The sequence below is a fragment of the Eschrichtius robustus genome, chromosome 1, assembly GCF_028021215.1.
Source record: "Eschrichtius robustus isolate mEscRob2 chromosome 1, mEscRob2.pri, whole genome shotgun sequence".
Classification (NCBI taxonomy): domain Eukaryota; kingdom Metazoa; phylum Chordata; class Mammalia; order Artiodactyla; family Eschrichtiidae; genus Eschrichtius; species Eschrichtius robustus.
In genome coordinates this window covers 31,252,113-31,273,416 of record NC_090824.1, presented here as the reverse complement: position 1 = coordinate 31,273,416, position 21,304 = coordinate 31,252,113, and the positions used below count along the sequence as shown (strand labels likewise).

At 35.8% G+C, this 21,304-nt stretch overlaps 1 protein-coding gene across 5 annotated transcripts in view; it reads left to right on the top strand.

Moving 5' to 3' along the window:
* Positions 1-21,304, top strand: part of PCNX1 (pecanex 1) — a 167,680-nt gene that overhangs the window by 30,456 nt on the left and 115,920 nt on the right. For all 5 annotated transcript variants that reach the window (XM_068543493.1, XM_068543484.1, XM_068543467.1 and 2 more), the window contains exons 3-4: positions 16,456-16,561; positions 20,468-20,513. In XM_068543493.1, the coding sequence (XP_068399594.1) occupies positions 16,456-16,561; positions 20,468-20,513 (152 nt within the window). The remainder of the gene's footprint in view (positions 1-16,455; positions 16,562-20,467; positions 20,514-21,304) is intronic.

Genomic DNA, 21,304 nt, shown 5'->3' with positions numbered 1-21,304 from the left:
ACAGTGACAAGTGTGATTGTCACATTAGACCACAGCAGAGGTGACTGGCTATCTGGGGATAAATCAGTATCCTTGGCCTTGTTAATAAATAACATGTTAGAACAATAATAGTCATAATAGTGTAATAGTTATTCATACCAAAGACCAAAACCAATGGAAAACAGGTTAAAGAAATATTAAAACTTGGCTTTATAAATCTAAGCATTTATTTTTATACATATAAATAAAATGTGTATATATATCTTAAGCAAACTGTGATACTATTTTACTTGACATTTATAATCTACAGTTTTCATTTTATCCATTGTAAATTTTTTTCAATTTTATATTCTCACCTTAGAAACTTAGTTGTTCCTTCCCTAGATCTTGGCATGACTGACTTCCTAGGGTTCAACTCTGAGTAGCTGTCACCCCTTCCTGGAGGCTTTCCTGGAGGCTGTCTCAGCTGAAATGTTCCCCCTACTGCTCTCGGTCACATTCTATCCCATTACCTTGGCCTCACCCACTTTCTCTTTCTGACAGAGGGATTTAGTTATCATAGTCAAAAGGTTATAGTGACTTTATAGAAATAATAGGTGTCCCTAATATAACTTTTAAACAGTTGCTATATGAGCACTTGACATTTTTAAGCTCATACAGTCCTCAAAAACAATTCTATGAGATGGTTGCTTTTATTATCCCTGATTTGCAGATGTGGAAAGTAAGGTGAGAAAGATCAAATAATCTAGGCTGTCAAGCTCTGGAGGCGAGGCCATGCTTTTAACCACTATGCCATGTTTCCAGTCAGTATAATATGAAATATTTCAGGTTCAAGATATAAATAATATCACTAAAAGTGGGTACTCGTCTATTAAGACAGGTAATGTTTCTGTATATTCTCCAGTGCACTGAAAGCCTTTATCCTTTTTCAGTTACATTTTCCTCCATCCCTAACATGATTACCCTGTTTGTTCATTGAACAGATATTTTACCTTATAATAATTTTGTTAATAGCATAAATCATTATCTGAAATTATCTTATTTAATCATTTGTTTGCATTTATAAGCTTTTTGAAGGCAGGGCCTTGTTTTTCTTACAAACTATTATATTCCCAGGTTCTAGAACAGTGTCTTGCACTGATAGGTACTCAGGAAATATTTTGAACTACTGAAAACATTTTTTTCTGTGACAGTATTTGTTTGTTTGTTTTTTTATGCAGCAGGTTCTTATTAGTCATCAATTTTATACACATCAGTGTATACATATCAATCCCAATTGCCCAATTCAGCACACCACCATCCCCACCCCCCCTGCGGTTTTCCCCCCTTGGTGTCCATACGTTTGTTCTCTATGCCTGTGTCTCAACTTCTGCCCTGCAAAGGGGCTCATTTGTACCATTTTTCTAGGTTCCACATACATGCGTTAATATACGGTATTTGTTTTTCTCTTTCTGACTTAACTTCACTCCGTATGACAGTCTCTAGATCCATCCACGTCTCAACAAATGACTCAATTTCGTTCCTTTTTATGGCTGAGTAATATTCCATTATATATATATGTACCACATCTTCTTTATCCATTCATCTGTCGATGGGCGTTTAGGTTGCTTCCATGACCTGGCTATTGTAAATAGTGCTGCAATGAACATTGGGGTGCATGCGTCTTTCTGAATTATGGTTTTCTCTGGGTATATGCCCAGTAGTGGGATTGCTGGATCATATGGTAATTCTACTTTTAGTTGTTTAAGGAACCTCCATACTGTTCTCCATAGTGTCTGTATCAATTTACATTCCCACCAGCAGTACAAGAGGGTTCCCTTTTCTCCACACCCTCTCCAGCATTTGTTGTTTGTAGATTTTCTGATGATGCCCATTCTAACTGGTGTGAGGTGATACCTCATTGTAGTTTTGATTTGTAGTTTTGATTTCTCTAATAATTACTGATGTTGAGCAGCTTTTCATGTGCTTCTTGGCCATCTGTATGTCTTCTTTGGAGAAATGTCTATTTAGGTCTTCTGCCCAGTTTTGGATTGGGTTGTTTGTTTCTTTAATATTGAGCTGCATGAGCTGTTTATATATTTTGGAGATTAATCCTATGTCCATTGATTCCTTTGCAAATATTTTCTCCCATTCTGAGGACTGTGTTTTCGTCTTGTTTATGGTTTCCTTTGCTGTGCAAAAGCATTGAAGTTTCATTAGGTCCCATTTGTTTATTTTTGTTTTTATTTCCATTACTCTAAGAGGTGGATCAAAAAAGATCCTGCTGTGATTTATGTCAAAGAGTGTTCTTCCTATGTTTTCCTCTAAGAGTTTTTTTTTTTTTTTTTAAACATCTTTATTGAAGTATAATTGCCTTACAATGGTGTGTTAGCTTCTGCTTTATAACAAAGTGAATCAGTTATACATATACAATATGTTCCCATTTCTCTTCCCTCTTGCATCTCCCTCCCTCCCACCCTCCCCATCCCACCCCTCTAGGTGGTCACAAAGCACCGAGCTGATCTCCCTGTGCTATGCGGCTGCTTCCCACTAGTTATCTATTTTACATTTGGTAGTGTATATATGTCCATGACACTCTCTTACCCTGTCACATCTCACCCCACCCCCTCCCCATATCCTCAAGTCCATTCTCTAGTAGGTCTGTGTCTTTATTCCCGTCTTGCCACTGGGTTCTTCATGGCCTTTTTTTTTTTTTTTCCTTAGATTCCGTATATATGTGTTAGCATACTGTATTTGTTTTTCTCTTTCTGACTTACTTCACTCTGTATGACAGACTCTAACTCCATCCACCTCATTACAAATACCTCCATTTCATTTCTTTTTATGGCTGAGTAATATTCCATTGTATATATGTGCCACATCTTCTTTATCCATTCATCTGTCGATGGACATTTAGGTTGCTTCCATGTCCTGGCTATTGTAAATAGAGCTGCAATGAACATTTTGGTACATGACTCTTTTTGACCTATGGTTTTCTCAGGGTATATGCCCAGTAGTGGGATTGCTGGGTCGTATGGTAGTTCTATTTGTAGTTTTTTAAGGAACCTCCATACTGTTCTCCATAGTGGCTGTATCAATTTACATTCCCACCAACAGTGCAAGAGTGTTCCCTTTCCTCCACACCCTCTCCAGCATTTATTGTTTCTAGATTTTTTGATGATGGCCATTCTGACCGGTGTGAGATGATATCTCATTGTAGTTTTGATTTGCATTTCTCTAATGATTAATGATGTTGAGCATTCTTTCATGTGTCTGTAGGCCATCTGTATATCTTCTTTGGAGAAATGTCTATTTAGGTCTTCTGCCCATTTTTGGATTGGGTTGTTGGTTTTTTTGTTATTGAGCTGCATGAGCTGCTTGTAAATCTTGGAGATTAATCCTTTGTCAGTTGCTTCATTTGCAAATATTTTCTCCCATTCTGATGGTTGTCTTTTGGTCTTGTTTATGGTTTCCTTTGCTGTGCAAAAGCTTTTAAGTTTCATTAGGTCCCATTTGTTTATTTGTGTTCTTATTTCCATTTCTCTGGGAGCTGGGTCAAAAAGAATCTTGCTGTGCTGTATGTCATAGAGTGTTCTGCCTATGTTTTCCTCTAAGAGTTTGATAGTGTCTGCCCTTACACTTAGGTCTTTAATCCATTTTGAGTTTATTTTTGTGCATGGTGTCAGGGAGTGTTCTAATTTCATACTTTTACATGTACCTGTCCAATTTTCCCAGCACCACTTATTGAAGAGGCTGTCTTTTCTCCACTGTATATTCTTGCCTCCTTTATCAAAGGTAAGGTGACCATATGTGTGTGGGTTTCCTCTAAGAGTTTTATAGTGTCCAGTCTTACATTTAGGTCTCGAATCCATTTTGAGTTTATTTTTGTGTATGGTGTTAGGAAGTGTTCTAATTTCATTCTTTTACATGTAGCTGTACAGTTTTCCCAGCACCACTTATTGAAGAGACTGTCTTTTCTCCATTGTATATCTTTGCCTCCTTTGTCATAGATTAGTTGACCATAGGTGTGTGGGTTTATCTCTGGGCTTTCTATCTTGTGCCATTGATCTATGTTTCCATTTTTGTGCCAATACCATATTGTCTTGATTACTGTAGCTTTGTAGTATAGTCTGAAGTCAAGGAGTCTGATTCTTCCAGCTCCGTTTTTTTCCCTCAAGACTGCGTTGGCTATTCGGGGTCTTTTTTGTCTCCACACAAATTTAAAGATGATTTGTTCTAGTTCCGTAAACAATGCCATTGGTAATTTGATAGGGATTGCATTGAATCTGTAGATTGCTTTGGGTAGTATAGTCATTTTCACAATATTGATTATTACAATCCAAGAGACAAAAGACCTACCTAGGGAGACAAAAGGTATGTAAGATACCTACAATTCCTAGGTATTTTATTCTTTTCGCTGCAATGGTAAATGGGAGTGTTTCCTTAATTTCTCTTTCAGATTTTTCATCATTAGTGTATAGGAATGCAAGAGATTTCTGTGCATTAATTTTGTATCCTGCAACTTTACCAAATTCATTGATTAGCTCTAGTAGTTTTCTGGTGACATTTTTAGGATACTCTGTGTATAGTATCATGTCATCTGCAAACAGTGACAGTTTTACTTCTTTTCCAATTTGTATTCCTTTTATTTCTTTTTCTTCTCTGACTGCCATGGCTAGGACTTCCAAAACTATGTTGAATAATAGTGGTGAGAGTGGACATCCTTGTCTCATTCCTGATCTTAGAGGAAATGCTTTCAGTTTTTCACCATTGAGAATGATGTTTGCTGTGAGTTTGTTGTATATGGCCTATATTATGTTGTGGTAGGTTCCCTCTTTGCCCACCTTTGGGAGAGTTTTTATCATAAATGGGTGTTGAATTGTGTCAAAAGCTTTTTCTGCATCTATTGAGATGATCATATGGTTTTTGTTCTTCAATTTGTTAATATGGTGTATCACATTGATTGATTTGCGTATATTGAAGAATCCTTGCATCCCTGGGATAAATCCCACTTGATCGTGGTGTATGATCCTTTTAATGTGTTGTTGGATTCTGTTTGCTAGTATTTTGTTGAGGATTTTTGCATCTATATTCATCAGTGATATTGGTCTGTAATTTTCTTTTTTTGTAGTGTCTTTGTCTGGTTTTGGTATCAGGGTGATGGTGGCCTCATAGAATGAGTTTGGGAGTATTCCTTCCTCTGCAAGTTTTTGGAAGGGTTTGAGAAGGATAGGTGTTAGCTGTTCTCTAAATGTTTAATAGAATTCACCTGTGAAGCCATCTGGTCCTGGACTTCTGTTTGTTGGAAGATTTTTAATCACAGTTTCAATTTCATTACTTGTGATTGGTCTGTTCATATTTTCTGTTTCTTCCTGGTTCAGTCTTGGACGGTTATACGTTTCTAAGAATTTATCCATTTCTTCCAGGTTGTCCATTTTATTGGCATAGAGTTGCTTGTAGTAGTCTCTTAGGATGCTTTGTATTTCTACGGTGTCTGTTGTAACTTCTCCTCTTTCATTTCTAATTTTATTGATTTGAGTCCTCTCCCTCTTTTTCTTGATGAGTCTGGCTAATGGTTTATCAATTTTGTTTATCTTGTCAAAGAACCAGCTTTTAGTTTTATTGATCTTTGCCTTTTTTTTTGTTTCTATTTCATTTATTTCTGCTCTGATCTTTATGATTTCTTTCCTTCTGCTAACTTTGGGTTTTGTTTGTTCTTCTTTTTCCAGTTCCTTTAGGAGTAAGGTTAGATTGTTTACTTGAGATTTTTCTTGTTTCTTGAGGTAGGCTTGTATAGCTATAAACTTCCCTCTTAGAACTGCTTTTGCTGCATCCCATAGGTTTTGGATCGTCATGTTTTCATTGTCATTTGTCTCTAGGTATTTTTTGATTTCCTCTTTGACTTCTTCAGTGATCTCTTGGTTATTTAGTACTGTATTGTTTAGCCTCCATGTGTTTGTGTGTTTTACGTTTTTTTCCCTGTAATTCATTTCTAATCTCATAGTGTTGTGGTCAGAAAAGATGCTTGATATGATTTCAATTTTCTTAAATTTACTGAGGCTTGATTTGTGAGCCAAAATGTGATCTATCCTGGAGAATGTTCCGTGCGCACTTGAGAAGAAAGTGTAATCTGCTGTTTTTGGATGGAATGTCCTATAAATATCAATTAAATCTATCTGGTCTGTTGTATCATTTAATTTCCTTATTTATTTTCTGTTTCCTTATTTATTTTCATTTTGGATGATCTGTCCATTGGTTTCTTCTGTTTCCTTATTTATTTTCTGTTTCCTTATTTATTTTCTGTTTCCTTATTTATTTTCATTTTGGACGATCTGTCCATTGGTGTAAGTGAGGTGTTAAAGTCCCCCACTATTATTGTGTTACCGTCTATTTCCTCTTTTATAGCTGTTAGCAGTTGCCTTATGTATTGAGGTGCTCCTATGTTGGGTGCATATATATTTATAATTGTTATATCTTCTTCTTGGATTGATCCCTTGATCATTATGTAGTGTCCTTCCTTGTCTCTTGTAACATTCTTTATTTTAAAGTCTATTTTTTCTGATATGAGTATAGCTACTCCAACTTTTCTTTTGATTTCCATTTGCATGGAATATCTTTTTCCATCCCCTCACTTTCAGTCTGTATGTCTCCCTAGGTCTGAAGTGGGTCTCTTGTAGACAGCATATATATGGGTCTTGTTTTTGTATCCATTCAGCAAGCCTGTGTCTTTTGGGTGGAGCATTTAATCCATTCACGTTTAGGGTAATTACCGATATGTGTGTTCCTATGACCATTTTCTTAATTGTTTTGGGTGTGTTTTTGTAGGTCCTTTTCTTCTCTTGTGTTTCCCACTTAGAGAAGTTCCTTTAGCGTTTGGTTTGGTGGTGCTGAATTCTCTTAGCTTTTGCTTGTCTGTAAAGCTTTTGATTTCTCCATTGAATTTGAATGAGATCCTTGCCGAGTAGAGTAATCTTGGTTGTAGGTTCTTCCCTTTCATCACTTTAAGTATATCATGCCACTGCCTTCTGGCTTGTAGAGTTTCTGCTGAGAAATCAGCTGTTAACCTTATGGGAGTTCCCTTGCATGTTATTTGTCATTTTTCCCTTGCTGCTTTCAATAATTTTTCTTTGCCTTTAATTTTTGCCAATTTGATTACTATGTGTCTCGGCGTGTTTCTCCTTGGGTTTATCCTGTATGGGACTCACTGCGCTTCCTGGGCTTGGGTGGCTATTTACTTTCCCATGTTAGGACGCTTTCGACTATAATCTCTTCAAATATTTTCTCTGGTCCTTTCTCTCTCTCTTCTCCTTCTGGGACCCCTATAATGCGAATGTTGTTGCATTTAATGTTGTCCCAGAGGTCTCTTAGGCTGTCTTCATTTCTTTTCATTCTTTATTCTTTATTCTGTTCCGCAGCAGTGAATTCCACCATTCTGTCTTCGAGGTCTCTTATCCGTTCTTCTGCCTCAGTTATTCTGCTATTGATTCCTTCTAGTGTAGTTTTCATTTCAGTTATTGTATTGTTCATCTCTGTTTGTTCTCTAATTCTTCTAGATCTTTGTTAAACATTTCCTGAATCTTCTCGATCTTTGCCTCCATTCTTTTTCCAAGGTCCTGGGTCATCTTCACTATCATTATTCTGAATTCTTTTTCTGAATGGTTGCCTATCTCCACTTCATTTAGTTGTTTTTCTCGGGTTTTATCTTTTTCCTTCATCTGGTACATAGCCCTCTGCCTTTTCATCTTGTCTATCTTTCTGTGAATGTGGTTTTTGTTCCACAGGCTGCAGGATTGTAGTTCTTCTTGCTTCTGCTGTCTGCCCTCTGGTGGATGAGGTTATCTAACTCTGTGATAGTATTTTTAATGACTACACTGTATTCCATTTTGTGGGTATACAGTACCTTAATTTAGCTATCTTGTGTTTAATTATTTCAATTATTTTCTAATTTAAATTTGTGTTAGATCATTGTGATGTTTAAACTTTAAATGACTAAATTTTTTATCATGATTTAGCAGAAGTAGAATTACCGGAAAGCTACACCCATTTTAAAGTTTCTCCGTATATATTGCCAAATTCTGAAGATTTTTACCTTTTAATTACTGTGATCAGCAGTTTGAGGGCTTCTTTTTTTGTACTTTTAACTACACTATTTAGTATTTTCACAAACTGGTAAATATTTCATTGTTTACTTTTTTCAGTTTTTGGATTACTAGTGAAATGGAGGTATTTTTCTTGTGCTGTTCCATTTATATTTGTTATTTTGTGAATTGTATATTTTTCTGTTGGTGGTTAGTTTTTTACTATTGATTTGGAGAAAATATTTATGAAGGATATCATTTTGTGTCAAATACGTTTCCTCACTTTATGGCATTTTATTTATATATTTATATGCCACAATTAATTTTTCTGTGATCTTTTCTATTGTATGAAACTTTATTAGTTCTGTCTTTGATAACAAGTTTTGTGAGATATTTTTCTTTCCCCAAATTATGTAAATATTCACCTTTATCTACTTTTAGTATTTTTATCATTTTACTTTTTACTCTTAAATTGTAGTCAATCTGAAAACATTTCTAACTTCTTTTTTTTAAGTTTTGTTAGTATTGTACCAACAGCATTGAGTGAATAATGCAGTTTTCCCCCCAGTAATTTTAAATGCTTGCTTTTTCATGGAGTATACTTGTATTATGTCCATTTCTGGGCTTTGTTTTCTGCTCCATTGATCTCTCTTTTTGCTTATAACTTACCGTTTTTATGGCCTTCTAATATGCTTAATACTTAGCAGTATGAATCCCTCTTCAGTATTTTCCTTTCAATATTATCTTAGTTATCCTCATGCGTATACTTACTTAATTTTTTATGAGATGTTCCCTTGTAAACTCATCCTCCAGAAAATTTTAGTAGAATTTTGATGATAATTGTATTAAATTTGGAGAGAACTCAGCCTTTAAAATAGAAAGTCTCACTCAGAGACATGGTATATGTGTGTACATTTTTTAGTGGGTTCTGCATAGTTCTTAAGTCTATTCTATTTCTGTTAGGAAATGCATACCCTCATTTAGTGGGTAAGCAAACAGAATGTAGATTCTGCACTTAATCTGCCAGGGGCTTGAATTACTTCCTGATAGTATAACCTTGGGGGAGTTACTAAAGCTTTTTATTCCTTGGCTTCTTCATCTGGATGATGAGACAAATAGTAGTACTGTCTCATAGGGATTATTAGAATAAATGAGATCATATATGTAAAGCACTTAGAACCATTTCTGGTATGTGGAACAACTCAGTTATTGCTAGCTCTTATTAGTGCTGTATAATCGTATATATTTTTAATTGCTTCTGTTACTGAATTTTTCTATTTTCTTTCAGTTTTCAAAAAATTTCATTGCGAAATATATATATTTCCAAATGGTATATCAATTACATGTATAATTTAGAGAATAATAATCAAGTGAATACTTACCCACCACACAACTTAAGTAATAAGGACATTATACAAATACCATACAAGTCTTCATGTACTCCTTTCCTATATCATTCTACCCTTTTCCCTTCAGGAGTGACCTTTATCTTGAATTTTTTGTTAATAATTCCCTTGCTTTATTGTTATATGGTCTTTGTAGATATTCGTAGGTAATTTTGTCTACCTTAGGACACCCTAAAGAGAATCATACGGTATGTATTTCTCTGTGAAGGGCTTTTTTTGTGCAGAATATCATATTTTGTAGACTTACCCATGTTGATGCTTTTAGCTACCATTTATGTTTGCTGTTGTATAGTCCACCACTGTAGGAATGGACTACAATTTATCCATTCTTCTGTTGATAGTCATTCAGATTATTTCAAGTTTTTTTGCTCAGATAACATTATTATACATGTCTCTTCATACACATGTGTATATCTAGTATATGTAAGCTGGTTCACAGGGTATTTTCACGTTCAGTTTTACTAGGTAATACAAGCTGTTTGCCAAAATGATTGTACCAATTTATACTCTCACTGTTAGTATGTGAAAGTCCTTATTGTTTCATATCCTCAATCTTTGATTTTGGTAAGTTTTAACAGTTTGCCATTTTAACAGTTAAGTGTTAGATGTGTCTCATTTTGACTTTAGTTGACCTTTCTGATTACTAATGAGGCTGAGCATCTTATCTCACATATATGGTCCATTTAAGTTTTCTGTTCTTTCCAGTGCCCATTCATTTCTTTTTTATTTTTCTGTGGAGTTCTCTTTTTCTTATTGATTAAGAAAAACGAGTTTTAAAAAATATATTCATTATACTACTCCTTTATTGGTTATATACATTACAGACATCTTTTCCCAGTTTGTAGCTTGTCATTTTGCTTTTCTTAAGGTTTCTTATGATTATCATACATTCTTAAATTTAATACACAGTTTATCATTTTTCGGTAATTAACATTTTTGTGTCTTGTTTAAGAAATTATTCCTACACAGATATCAGAAGAATACTCTCAGAAAGACTGTCTTTTTAAAGTTTCATGTTTCTTTTGTTTTCACATTTCAGTTTTGCTGGAAATTATTATGATCTGTTGTAAGGTAGGGATTCAGGATTTGTTTTTTTTCTTTATAAATAACTGGTTTAATCAGTATTTGTTAAACAGACTATCTTTTCCTTGGTGATCTGCAGTACTCATTTTGTCATAAATTAAGTTTTCATATATGGTGGGTATGTTTCTGGGCTGTCTTCTGTTCTGTTGATCTAGTTTATGCCTGTGCAGTTACCACACTATCCTAAGTGCTTTATAACATGACTTTGGTACCTAGTGGGGCAAACCTCGTACCTCGTTCTTTTTCAGGAGTTAATTTGCTACTCTTAGCTCCTTGATCTTTTTTTTTTTTTTTAATAAATTTATTTTATTTATTTTTGGCTGCTTTGGGTCTTCATTGCTGCACGCAGCCTTTCTCTAGTTGTGGCGAGCGGGGACTCCTCTTCGTTGCGGTGTGCAGGCTTCTCATTGCGGTGGCTTCTCTTGTTGTGGAGCACGGGCTCTAGGCCCGCGGCTTCAGTAGTTGTGGCACGTGGGCTCTAGAGCTCAGGCTCAGTTGTGGTGCACAGGCTTAGTTGCTCCACGGCATGTGGGATCTTCCCAGATGAGGGGTCGAACCCATGTCCCCTGGATTGGCAGGCCGATTCGTAACCACTGTGCCACCAGGGAAGCCCCTCCTTGATCTTTGATGTAAACTTTAGAGTCTACTGGGCAAAATCTACAAGAACTTAGGGTTTTTATTGGAATTACACTGGCTATGTAGATTCCTCTGTTGAGAATTGGTATCTTTACAATATTAAATCTCTCCATTTATTTAGTCTTCTTTGATGTCTTTCAGTAAAGATTTATCATTTCTCCATTAAAAGGCTTTCATAGCTTTTATTAAATTTGACAAATTATTTTATAGTTTTTCTGCTATTATATGATTTTTTCTAATTACCTTTTGTTTTTCTCCCTTTAAATGTAGCAGTTTACTTTGTATCCAGCAACCTTATTAAACTCCCTTATTAATGGTAAAACTTTGTAGGTTATTTCTTGATTTTCTGTAAATGATGACAGTTTTATTTCTTCCTTTCTAGACCTTATGCTTCTTGTTTAACTTTTCTTTGGGTATAACTTCTAACACATGGTTAAATTGAAATAGTATTGGTGTACATCCTTGTCTTTTTAGGAGTGTTTTTAAGTTTCACCATTAAATAAGGTCTTTGTTGTAGATTTTTGCTTTCGACATCTCCTTTCCCCCACTCTCCCACGTATAAATCTCTGTTCTGAACAGAAATGAACAGGAAAACAGATACACTTATTTCCAGAGCCTGTCACTATGCTTGGTACATTAGAGCTGTCAATTTGTTGCATGAATGAATGAATATAGTAGGACTGACTACTTGTGCTTCTGGTTGTCGTTGGCTGTGGTATAGCAGCTTAGAAATGCTTGTTCAATCTTTATCTTAGAGAAAGAGTTAAAGCCATTAATGTATGTATTACATTTCTAACGTTTCAGGAGAGGAAATTAGCACACTGAATTTTAGAATTTGAATACAATTATTTGGAGACAAACCATATTTTTTTCCCGTTTCTCATTCAGTGATGCTTACAATATTGTAAATTAAGGATCCATTTAAAATATACACAGGTGAATTTTAGGCTAAATTTTCTGAAGATTTATTCTGTTTAGGGACTTTGTTTTTATCTAGTCATACTTATAGGAACATCCTTGTGATCTAGATTAGATTTGTAAATTTAGTACTGTGCTGGCTCTGTGAAGTTCTAATTAAAGCCTGAGCAGTTTATGATACTAATAATCAACAAATTAATTGTGACGTCTCCTTTATAATTCAGATTAGACCCTTTCTGCTTTTCTGCCTTTCCCTGTGCCTGTTTTTATTTTTAAACAGATGAGGAAATTAAGGCATAAAGGTAGAGATTCCCTGAATTTGGTGTACTGCTTACTGCAGTAGACCACTTGGCTTCTGTGAGAATTGTGAACTACTTACTTTCTAGGTATGTGCTGAAATTGCCATTGCTGAAAATCTGCAAGTCTTGCTAATAAAGAAAATTCTTATTCAGTCAATTTATATGTTAGGACACCAACAGCTGACTAAAAGGTCTGCTTCTGAATTTGTAGAGAAGAGAAAGGTACAGTAAGTTTGCAAGAGGATATATTTTTTCTATAAAAGGAGCTGTTTGTTTTTTCCTTCATCTTTTTTCTCCCTTAATACCTCCTTCCCACTCAATGTTGACCACTGAGCATTAGTTCTAGATTTTTGTTTCTCCACTGGAGATGACCTTGCCCTCCGGGAGACATTTGGCAATATTTGGAGACATTTTTGGTTATCACAGGGAGGAATGCTGCTGGCTTCTGGTGGGTAGAGGTCAGGGACGCTGCTAACCGTCCTAACTGCACTAGATGGTCTCCCACAGTCGAGAGTTTTGTGGCCCAAAATGTCCGTAGTGCTGAGGTTAAGAAACCTTCCCTAAATAATGGTGTTTACTTTTGGTTTTGAACTGGAAAGAGAACTTTAATGCCTATTTGTTAAAAGGCATTATTGGTGTCTTAGACTGTAGCCTTTAGAGTTAGACCTGGTGTTCAAATCTTTTCTCAGTCCTTCCTGGTTATGAGTACCTACATTCATGTGTGAAGGAAAAAAGCCAGAAAGAGCAGATATGATAACACATTGTAGAGTGATGGGGAAGTATTATTTGTGTCCTCCCTTCCCACCTGAACTCCATATACCAATGACTTGGCTTGTTTTGTTTACTCCTCTGAGACCATAGGCAAGTTTTTACACCTTTCCGTTTTCAGTTTTTTTCATCTGTAAAATGAGGATGATAGTATTTATATCATAGATTTTTAGGGGAATGTTTCATGAGAAAATGCAAATAAAGCATGCACCCCTATGACTGGAATGTATTAAGTATTTAGTAAATATTTGCTTTGTTATTAATAATAATTTTATGTTCCAATTATAATCATTTGGACTTGCTATCAGAAGTGATGTATAAAACTGGGTAAGATTGTCCATCAGCTGATGAGTGAATAAACAAAATGTGTTCTATCCATACAATGGAATATTATTTGGCCATAGAAAGGTATAAAGCACTGATACGTGCTACAACATTGATGAACCTTGAAAACATTGTGCTAAGTGAAAGAAGTCAGTTACAGAAGACCACATATTATGTGATTCCATTTATATGAAAAAAAATCCAGAATAGGCAAATTTATAGAGACAGAAAGTAGATCAGTGGTTGCTTAGGGCTGGGGGAGGAGGGTTGGGAAGGGTAATAGCTAAATGGGTTTGCTTTTTTTTTTTTTTTTTTTTTAAATTTTATTTATTTATTTATTTATGGCTGTGTTGGGTCTTCGTTTCTGTGCGAGGGCTTTCTCCAGTTGTGGCAAGTGGGGGCCACTCTTCATCACGGTGCGCGGGCCTCTCACTATCGCGGCCTCTCTTGTTGCGGAGCACTGGCTCCAGACGCGCAGGCTCAGTAGCTGTGGCTCACGGGCCCTGCTGCTCTGCGGCACGTGGGATCCTCCCAGATCAGGGCTCGAACCCGTGTCCCCTGCATTGGCAGGCAGACTCTCAACCACTGCGCCACCAGGGAAGCCCTGGGTTTGCTTTTGAGATGATAAAAATGTTTTAAAATCAGCTGTGGTGATGGATGCACAACTTTATGAATATACTAAAAATCATTGAATTGCACAGTTTCAGTGGATGAATTGTAAGGTATGTGAATTACATATCCTTAAAGCTGATGCATATAAACTAGGGAAGATGAGGGCTCTTTATCCTTTCTGTGGCATAGAACATTTTATTCCTTGGTCTTCACCTTGCTCTCCATCTTCTGATTTCTTTGCAATCTTAATTAGAGAATGCACTCCAATGGAGTTAACAGTATTGCTGGTTATTACTCATCACTAGTTCAGTGGGTGATAGCTGCCTGTATATACACACTTGAGATTTTGCCAAATTAGAAAAATATTTCTCATTCCGGCCTAGATAGCCGTGTGACTTAACACCAAATGGCCAGAAACTTGGTAATACTCCACTTTTCTTACATATGGACATTTGTATGTGGACTTGGCCATCATGTTTGTACCTGAGTTCCATTATGTTTTATTTTTGTAAGTGGGTAACAAGTTAGAAAGATAATTTCTGTTAGCTAACTGTAGCCAGTGGCCTAGAGTTAGAGACCCAATGAGCAAACAGGGACATGGTAGTTATGAGACCATTAATTTAAAAAACACACTAGAATTCAAACAGCTATTGTGATAAATACATAAATGGAAGGTGAACTTGTAAGCAAATTGTATTTTGCCTATATCTTTTGATTGCAGCTGTTGTAATCCTCACCCAAACAGGCTTAAGGTAATTTATGGCTCACATTACCAAAAAGTCTATGTTTAAGGGATGTCTTCAGATGTGGCAACGTGCAGAATTTCAAGTAGCTTCATGACTCTGGTTCCCTTTACCAGGCTGTGCTTTTCTTTTAGTTGGCTTCTTAGACAGGCTCTCCCCTTATGGTTGTAAAATGGCTACAGCAGCTCCAGGACTCATCTTCTCAGCATAAAGACAAGCAGATAGAGAGAAGTTTCTTCTCTCAACAGTAGAACACTTCTGGCCTGAGTTGGGTCATGTGCTTGTTCTAGAACTACTAGTTGCTGTGACCAAGAGATTGGGATAGGCTGGTTGACTTTGGCCAGTAGAGCTTATCCCTGAACTTGAGAGTGGGGTCAGCATTACCCACAGCCATATGAGAGACTGGGATGAGGTGATTCACCAGAATAATTTGGAGTTGCTTTTTTTGTTGTTGTTAACCAGGAGGTTGAATTAGATGCTACATGGTGAGATAGCTTATGTCCACAATAATGTTGAGCATATATGCTAGATCTTTTATCCTTGATAATAATAGCTAAAAAATTTATTGACTGATTTGTATACCAGGTAGAATGAGTAAAAATCTTTGGGCAAAAATAGGATTATGATAACTTTTAGGCCTGAATTGTTCTAAAAGTTGTGTTCGTGAGGAACCTTATTATAAAATTGTCTAGGGGACTTCCCTGGCGGTCCAGTGGTTAAGACTCCCCGCTTCCACCGCAGGGAGTGCGGATTCGATCCCTGGTCATGGAACTAAGATCCCGTATGCCAAGTGGCTCCCCCACTAAAAAGAAAATTTCTTGAACTGAATAAAAATGAAAATACAGCATATCAACTTAAAATTTTTTTTAATTGTCTAAGTTTTTTGAAATTTTGTGTGATCTTTTTTCCTTATTTTGGGATCCCATTATCTTTAAGTTCTATATGTGGACTTCCTTAGTTCTTTGAACCTAGTACTTTTCTCTTTTGTCTTTCTAATGCCTGTTTTTACTACATAGCATCATTTCACTTTTTAAACTTGTGCCTTCTAACTCTACACATGCAAGTCTAAAATCTTAGGTTCCCAGCTCTGTGAAACAAGTTAGTATCCTAGTTAAATTCTGTTAATTTAAGAAATACAGATACAGATAGCTTGACCAGGATAATTGCTCTCATGCATGTTCGTCATTGTATCATGCAGCTCAATCAGACTGTGCTCTTGGAGAGATCAGGGAGTGTAAGATCTGATTACTTTCTGACCAATTTCTCCTTGCTGTTAGGAAACAAAAGGCAGATACTTTCTTTGCTAGAGTGGTTTTATGGCACATATCATAAAATATGTGCTATATTTAGTATGGTACAATTGTAATCAAGGCCAGTTTCTAATACTGGATTGGATATAGATAGTTTGGGAGAGACTTTTAAATGTTTTGGAGTAGTGACATGGTTATAAAATAGTTCAAATTATCAGACTTATAAAAGAAGAATGATTTTTTTTCAATTTGCTGTATTAAATATCTGAACCTGTTAGTTGTACAGAAAAAAGGATAATAATTTAAAAAACAAACAGAAAGAAAACCATTGGTGTCAGAATAATGACAGTTGTTCTCCTTTTCTCATTTTTTCCCCACAGTGATCCTGGTGGGGGCATTGAAATGTCAGAGTTCATTCGAGAGGCCACACCCCCAGTTGGTTGCAGTTCAAGAAATTCTTATGCTGGCCTCGATCCAAGCAACCAGGTAGGAACCTGTGCTGTTTTATTTTGCTTTTTTCCCTCCTCCTGATGGTGGTCTCAGGTATTCTCTTGTCTGTAACAGTCAGTCAGTGTTTGGGTTTATCTTGCTGATTAATAGTATTTTGATTGTTTACTGATTATCTTTTATTACTATTATTTTAAACAGAATTTTCACATTAATTAAGTACTTTGTTGCTGAGCACATACCACATGCTCATTGCCCAGGGGTAGTTTTGATCGAGACAGTTGTGGTGAGTGCCCTTAGGAACTTTAGCTCCTAGTGTGTGCTTATTTACCTTCATGGTGTCTGTCTGTATTGGAGACATATATGTTATCCCTTGTGCTTTTCTCAGTCTCTTTTTATAGAATGAAATGACTTAGTCCTTAAATATGGCTGCACATTTTATATTCTTAATTAAACCTGGCCTTTCTTCTTACTGACAAATATTAGCAACATCAGATTACCCTGAGGAATAAGCCTACACTTTTGCAACAAACTTTTGAAGAGCCACACTTTTTTTCTTTTTTTTCTCTTTTTCTTTTTCTTTTTTTTTTTTTTTTTCGTTAGGACAGACAAAAGGACACAGCAATGGCCAGCCACCTTTGGTAACTCTACCCTTGGCATCATGTCCATTAGAACTTACCCTACTTTTTTTGGGGAGGGAGTCCCATCTTGAATGTAATTATTGCATGTCTGCACCTAAATGCACAGCACATCTAATTTGGTTTTCCTTAAAATATTAACTCTTGAATAAAAAAGGGCAGATAACAGAAGCTATTGTGCTACTTAGATTTTGGTGTTTTAGTTTTATACTGTTTTATACCAAAAGAAATTATTGACATAATTATTGTTATCCTTTAGGGAAGCTGAAGTGCGGAAGTAAAGTTGGGCTTTTTGTATATCGGTAGAGATATTACCAATATAGACATACTATGTTTCTCGCACATGTTTTATTATATAGATCTTATTGCACATTATCATAGTTGTATATAAATGTCTTCTGTACTAGATAGTGAACTCCTTGAACACAGTAGCTCTATCATAGTCATTGTGATCATTCTTTCCTTCCTGCCACTGCTACCCTTCTCCTTTCCATCTTCTACTCTCCATTGCCACCCCCGCCCCGTCCCTCTCTTGCCTTTTATCACTTATCTTCCTTAAAATATTTTAGTGCCTGATGGTATTTAAGGCATTTTGTTTGTCCGGGATGTGGAGTGGGTCTTACCCTCAAAGGGTTTGCAGTTTCTTAGTAGATGTCTATAAGTAACTGAAGTTATAAATATGATATATGTTACCAAGTAAATGCAAGTACAAGATACAAAGTAATAGTTGCCATAGGAATGGTACAGAAAAGGGGCTATAGATTTCAGAGGAGAAAGTAATTGTTTCCAGCTAGAGAGAGGGACAAGGCTTCATGGAGGAGGTGGCCTTGCCTGATTGCTCTTTAGTTGGAAGTAATTTTTCTTCTGTGGCATCCATAATCCTTCCTAGACTTTCCTTTGGCACTTATCAAAGAGCAGAAACACTGGACCATCTTAGTTTGTGCAAACCTGTTAAGTAAAAACTTTACCTCTAAGTGTATGAAGATATCATTTTTTTCTTAATTTTTTCCTTTTCTGAATGTGTTTATTTTTAGAAAGTTAGCAAATAACAAGAAGAAAATAAAAATCATCTGTAATGTCATAATCAAAAAAACTTTTTAAACAGAGAGATTTTAGTGTGCTTGTTCTTTGGAACTTGATTCTCTTTACTGACTATATCATGAATGTTAATATTATTAAGTGTTTTTCTGCAGTGACATTTTGGGGACTGTATTGCATTCTTTTATTTGTATGCACTGTGGTTTATATTTTCAATCCCTTATTGTTTCATGTGTGAACAGTCACAACTCCATTATATTTGGGGGGGATAAACTTTAAATAATACAGAAAAGCATGAAGAATAAAACATAACCACCCATTGTATCTGTTAAGATTGCTTTTGTCACCAAATAATAGAACTCAACTAATTAGGTGACTTAAAGAAATAGTTTATGTTTGTCACCTAAGTTTGGAGCTGGATTAATAGCATTTGTTCAGCAGCTCAATAATATTAGGGCTCTGGGTTGGAATTTCCCTAGTTCTTTTGGCTTTTCCTTAGAGTTGCAGGATGAGCACAGCAGCTTCAATTATGATCCTGTTGAAAAGTTAAGAAGCAGGTGACAGTGTGGGGCAGAGTTGTCCTTGGTCATCATCTTCTCAGACATGAAAAGGTCTTTCCTCAAAGCCCTCCAGCAGACTCTCCCATATATTCATTGAGCAGAACTAGAGCACACACCTAGATCAGAGTCTGGGCCCTCTTCTCATAAATCAAAAGATGTATGCCCAACATTTGAACAAAACGGGAAGCTTGTTAAGGAGAGAAAAAGAGAACACTTTGAGGTTGTGAGCAAATGACTACCGTACGCATATTCAAAAAACATTTTTTTTTAAGTTTAAATTCTTAGAAGGGTGGCATGAATGGTGTTTTTTGTTTGCTTACTTGTTTTTAAACTTCTGTCTAGGAAGTTACATGTTTATTATTCTAGTAGAAAAATAACATATGTTAGTTTTATAACTTGTTTAGCAGGTGTGATAAGAATGAAACTCTTTTGCAGTAAAATGCTATTTGGCCTTTTTCTTTCTGTCTAGTTGCAGTGCCTTTTATGGCTAATTGAAAGCAGAAATTAGGACAAATCAGGAGAATCAAACTTAATAAACAGTTCAAAAAATATTGCAAAGCTCATTTTTTTTATTGGCTACATAAGAATTTATTAGTAGTTTTAACCTGTATGTATATGCTTATTTTTACTTACTTTTTCACTGACATATAACTTTTATACAGCGTAGTATACACTTATTAAGTGTACGGCTCAGTGGATTTTTACATATGTGTACACCCATTTAATTGCCGTCCAGACCAAGAAAGTCCCTCATGCCCCTTCAAAGTCAATATTAACCTATATTTTGACCAAATTTCTCATTGTATACTTCTGTTCAGTTGAGTCAATGAAAGAAAAGATTTGGCAAAATATGAGTATTATATGAATGTTCTTGATTTTAGTATAAGGTGTTAAATTTGCTTGACTATTTTCTTCTTGAATCCCTTGAAAACAGGTTATAAAAAGAGTTACTCAGACTTGTTGATTTAGTAACTGTCATGTTATATTTGGTTTCCTTAATGTGTTCATGGAATTGTGGTATTTGTTTCTATGATTTTTATGATAGTATAATATATGATGGTTATGAAATTTTAGGGACGTCTTATACCATCTTGAATATAAGGCCTAAAAGCTCCGCAGATATCAGTATGCTGTTTATAGAGTTTGTGCTAAAAATTCCTTTTTCTTAGATGCCTTAGTTTTTTTTTATTCTTTAAAAATATGTTATAGCAGCCTACAAAGAAGTACTTACTTTCTGTCTGAAACTCAGGAAAGAACATATTGATTTACTAACAATTTGAAAGTAAGATTTAGGTTGCTCTTTGTAAGTATGTTATGTCCTCCAAACTTTCCCTTTCTATGCCCTGATAAGTCTAAATTTATTTCAGGTAGACTTAACACCTAGTTTTGCTTTTGTTTATAACTTGAACATGTCATGATGCAATATAAAAATGACAATGACCGTTTGGCACGGATTGTTTGAGGTTGGAGGCTCTTGCCCTGGGGGCTCCATCAGTCCTGAGTACGCAGAGGGATTCAGTGTCTCAGCAAATCTGTACTAGACACTCAGCATGCGCCACAGCAGACAGGGAGTGTGGCTCTGATATATCATGGCCTTTTGGTGAAAGTGACTGATAACATGTTTTGATAATATAATTTCATTTGATAATCTTGCTAGTCTGTGCTGATGGCGTAGCTAGCATTTCGTTTACTTCATGTCATGTTTTCAGATTGGATCTGGTTCCTCTCGTCTTGGAACAGCAACAACTATTAAAGGTAGGTGTGATCTAACCCAAAAGTTACCTCTGACTTTCCATTTCTTTTTTGTTTGTAGTAAAGATAACTGTATCATATATTTACATGTAATGAAAAATCATTCTTGAAATTATTTTGTGGATAAAATTATGTATCTTTTTTTATGGTAAACTTTTTTAAAATTTTACTTATTTAATTTATTTATTTTTGGCTGCATTGGGTCTTCGTTGCTGCGTGCAGGCTTTCTCTAGTTGCGGCGAGCGGGGGCTACTCTTCGTTGCGGTGCACGGGCTTCTCATTGCGGTGGCTTCTCTTGTTGCAGAGCACAGGCTCTAGGCATGTGGGCTTCAGTAGTTATGGCTCATGGGCTCTAGAGCGCAGGCTCAGTAGTTGTGGTGCACGGGTTTAGTTGCTCCGCGGCATGTGGGATCTTCCCGGACCAGGGCTCGAACCCGTGTCCCCTGCATTGGCAAGCAGATTCTTAACCACTGCATCACCAGGGAAGCCCAAAATTATGTATCTTATATTAAAGATTAATTGATTTAAATTGTGGTCTCCTTTCATCATCCAAATTTCATAAAAGTATTTGACCATTTTCATTACATTATATGAATTATAAATTTTGATCTTTAAGAAACTTCTTTGCCTTGAGGGAAAATACTTTCATGGGTTTTGATGAAGTTCATAGAAAACTAATTTAATGTGAAACCTTTAAATTGGGCACGAATAAGACACTAAAAAAAAGGTTTTTTCCTGTACATCTTATATATCCCTTTTATTCAATACATCTATTTCAGATAAATTCATTATTA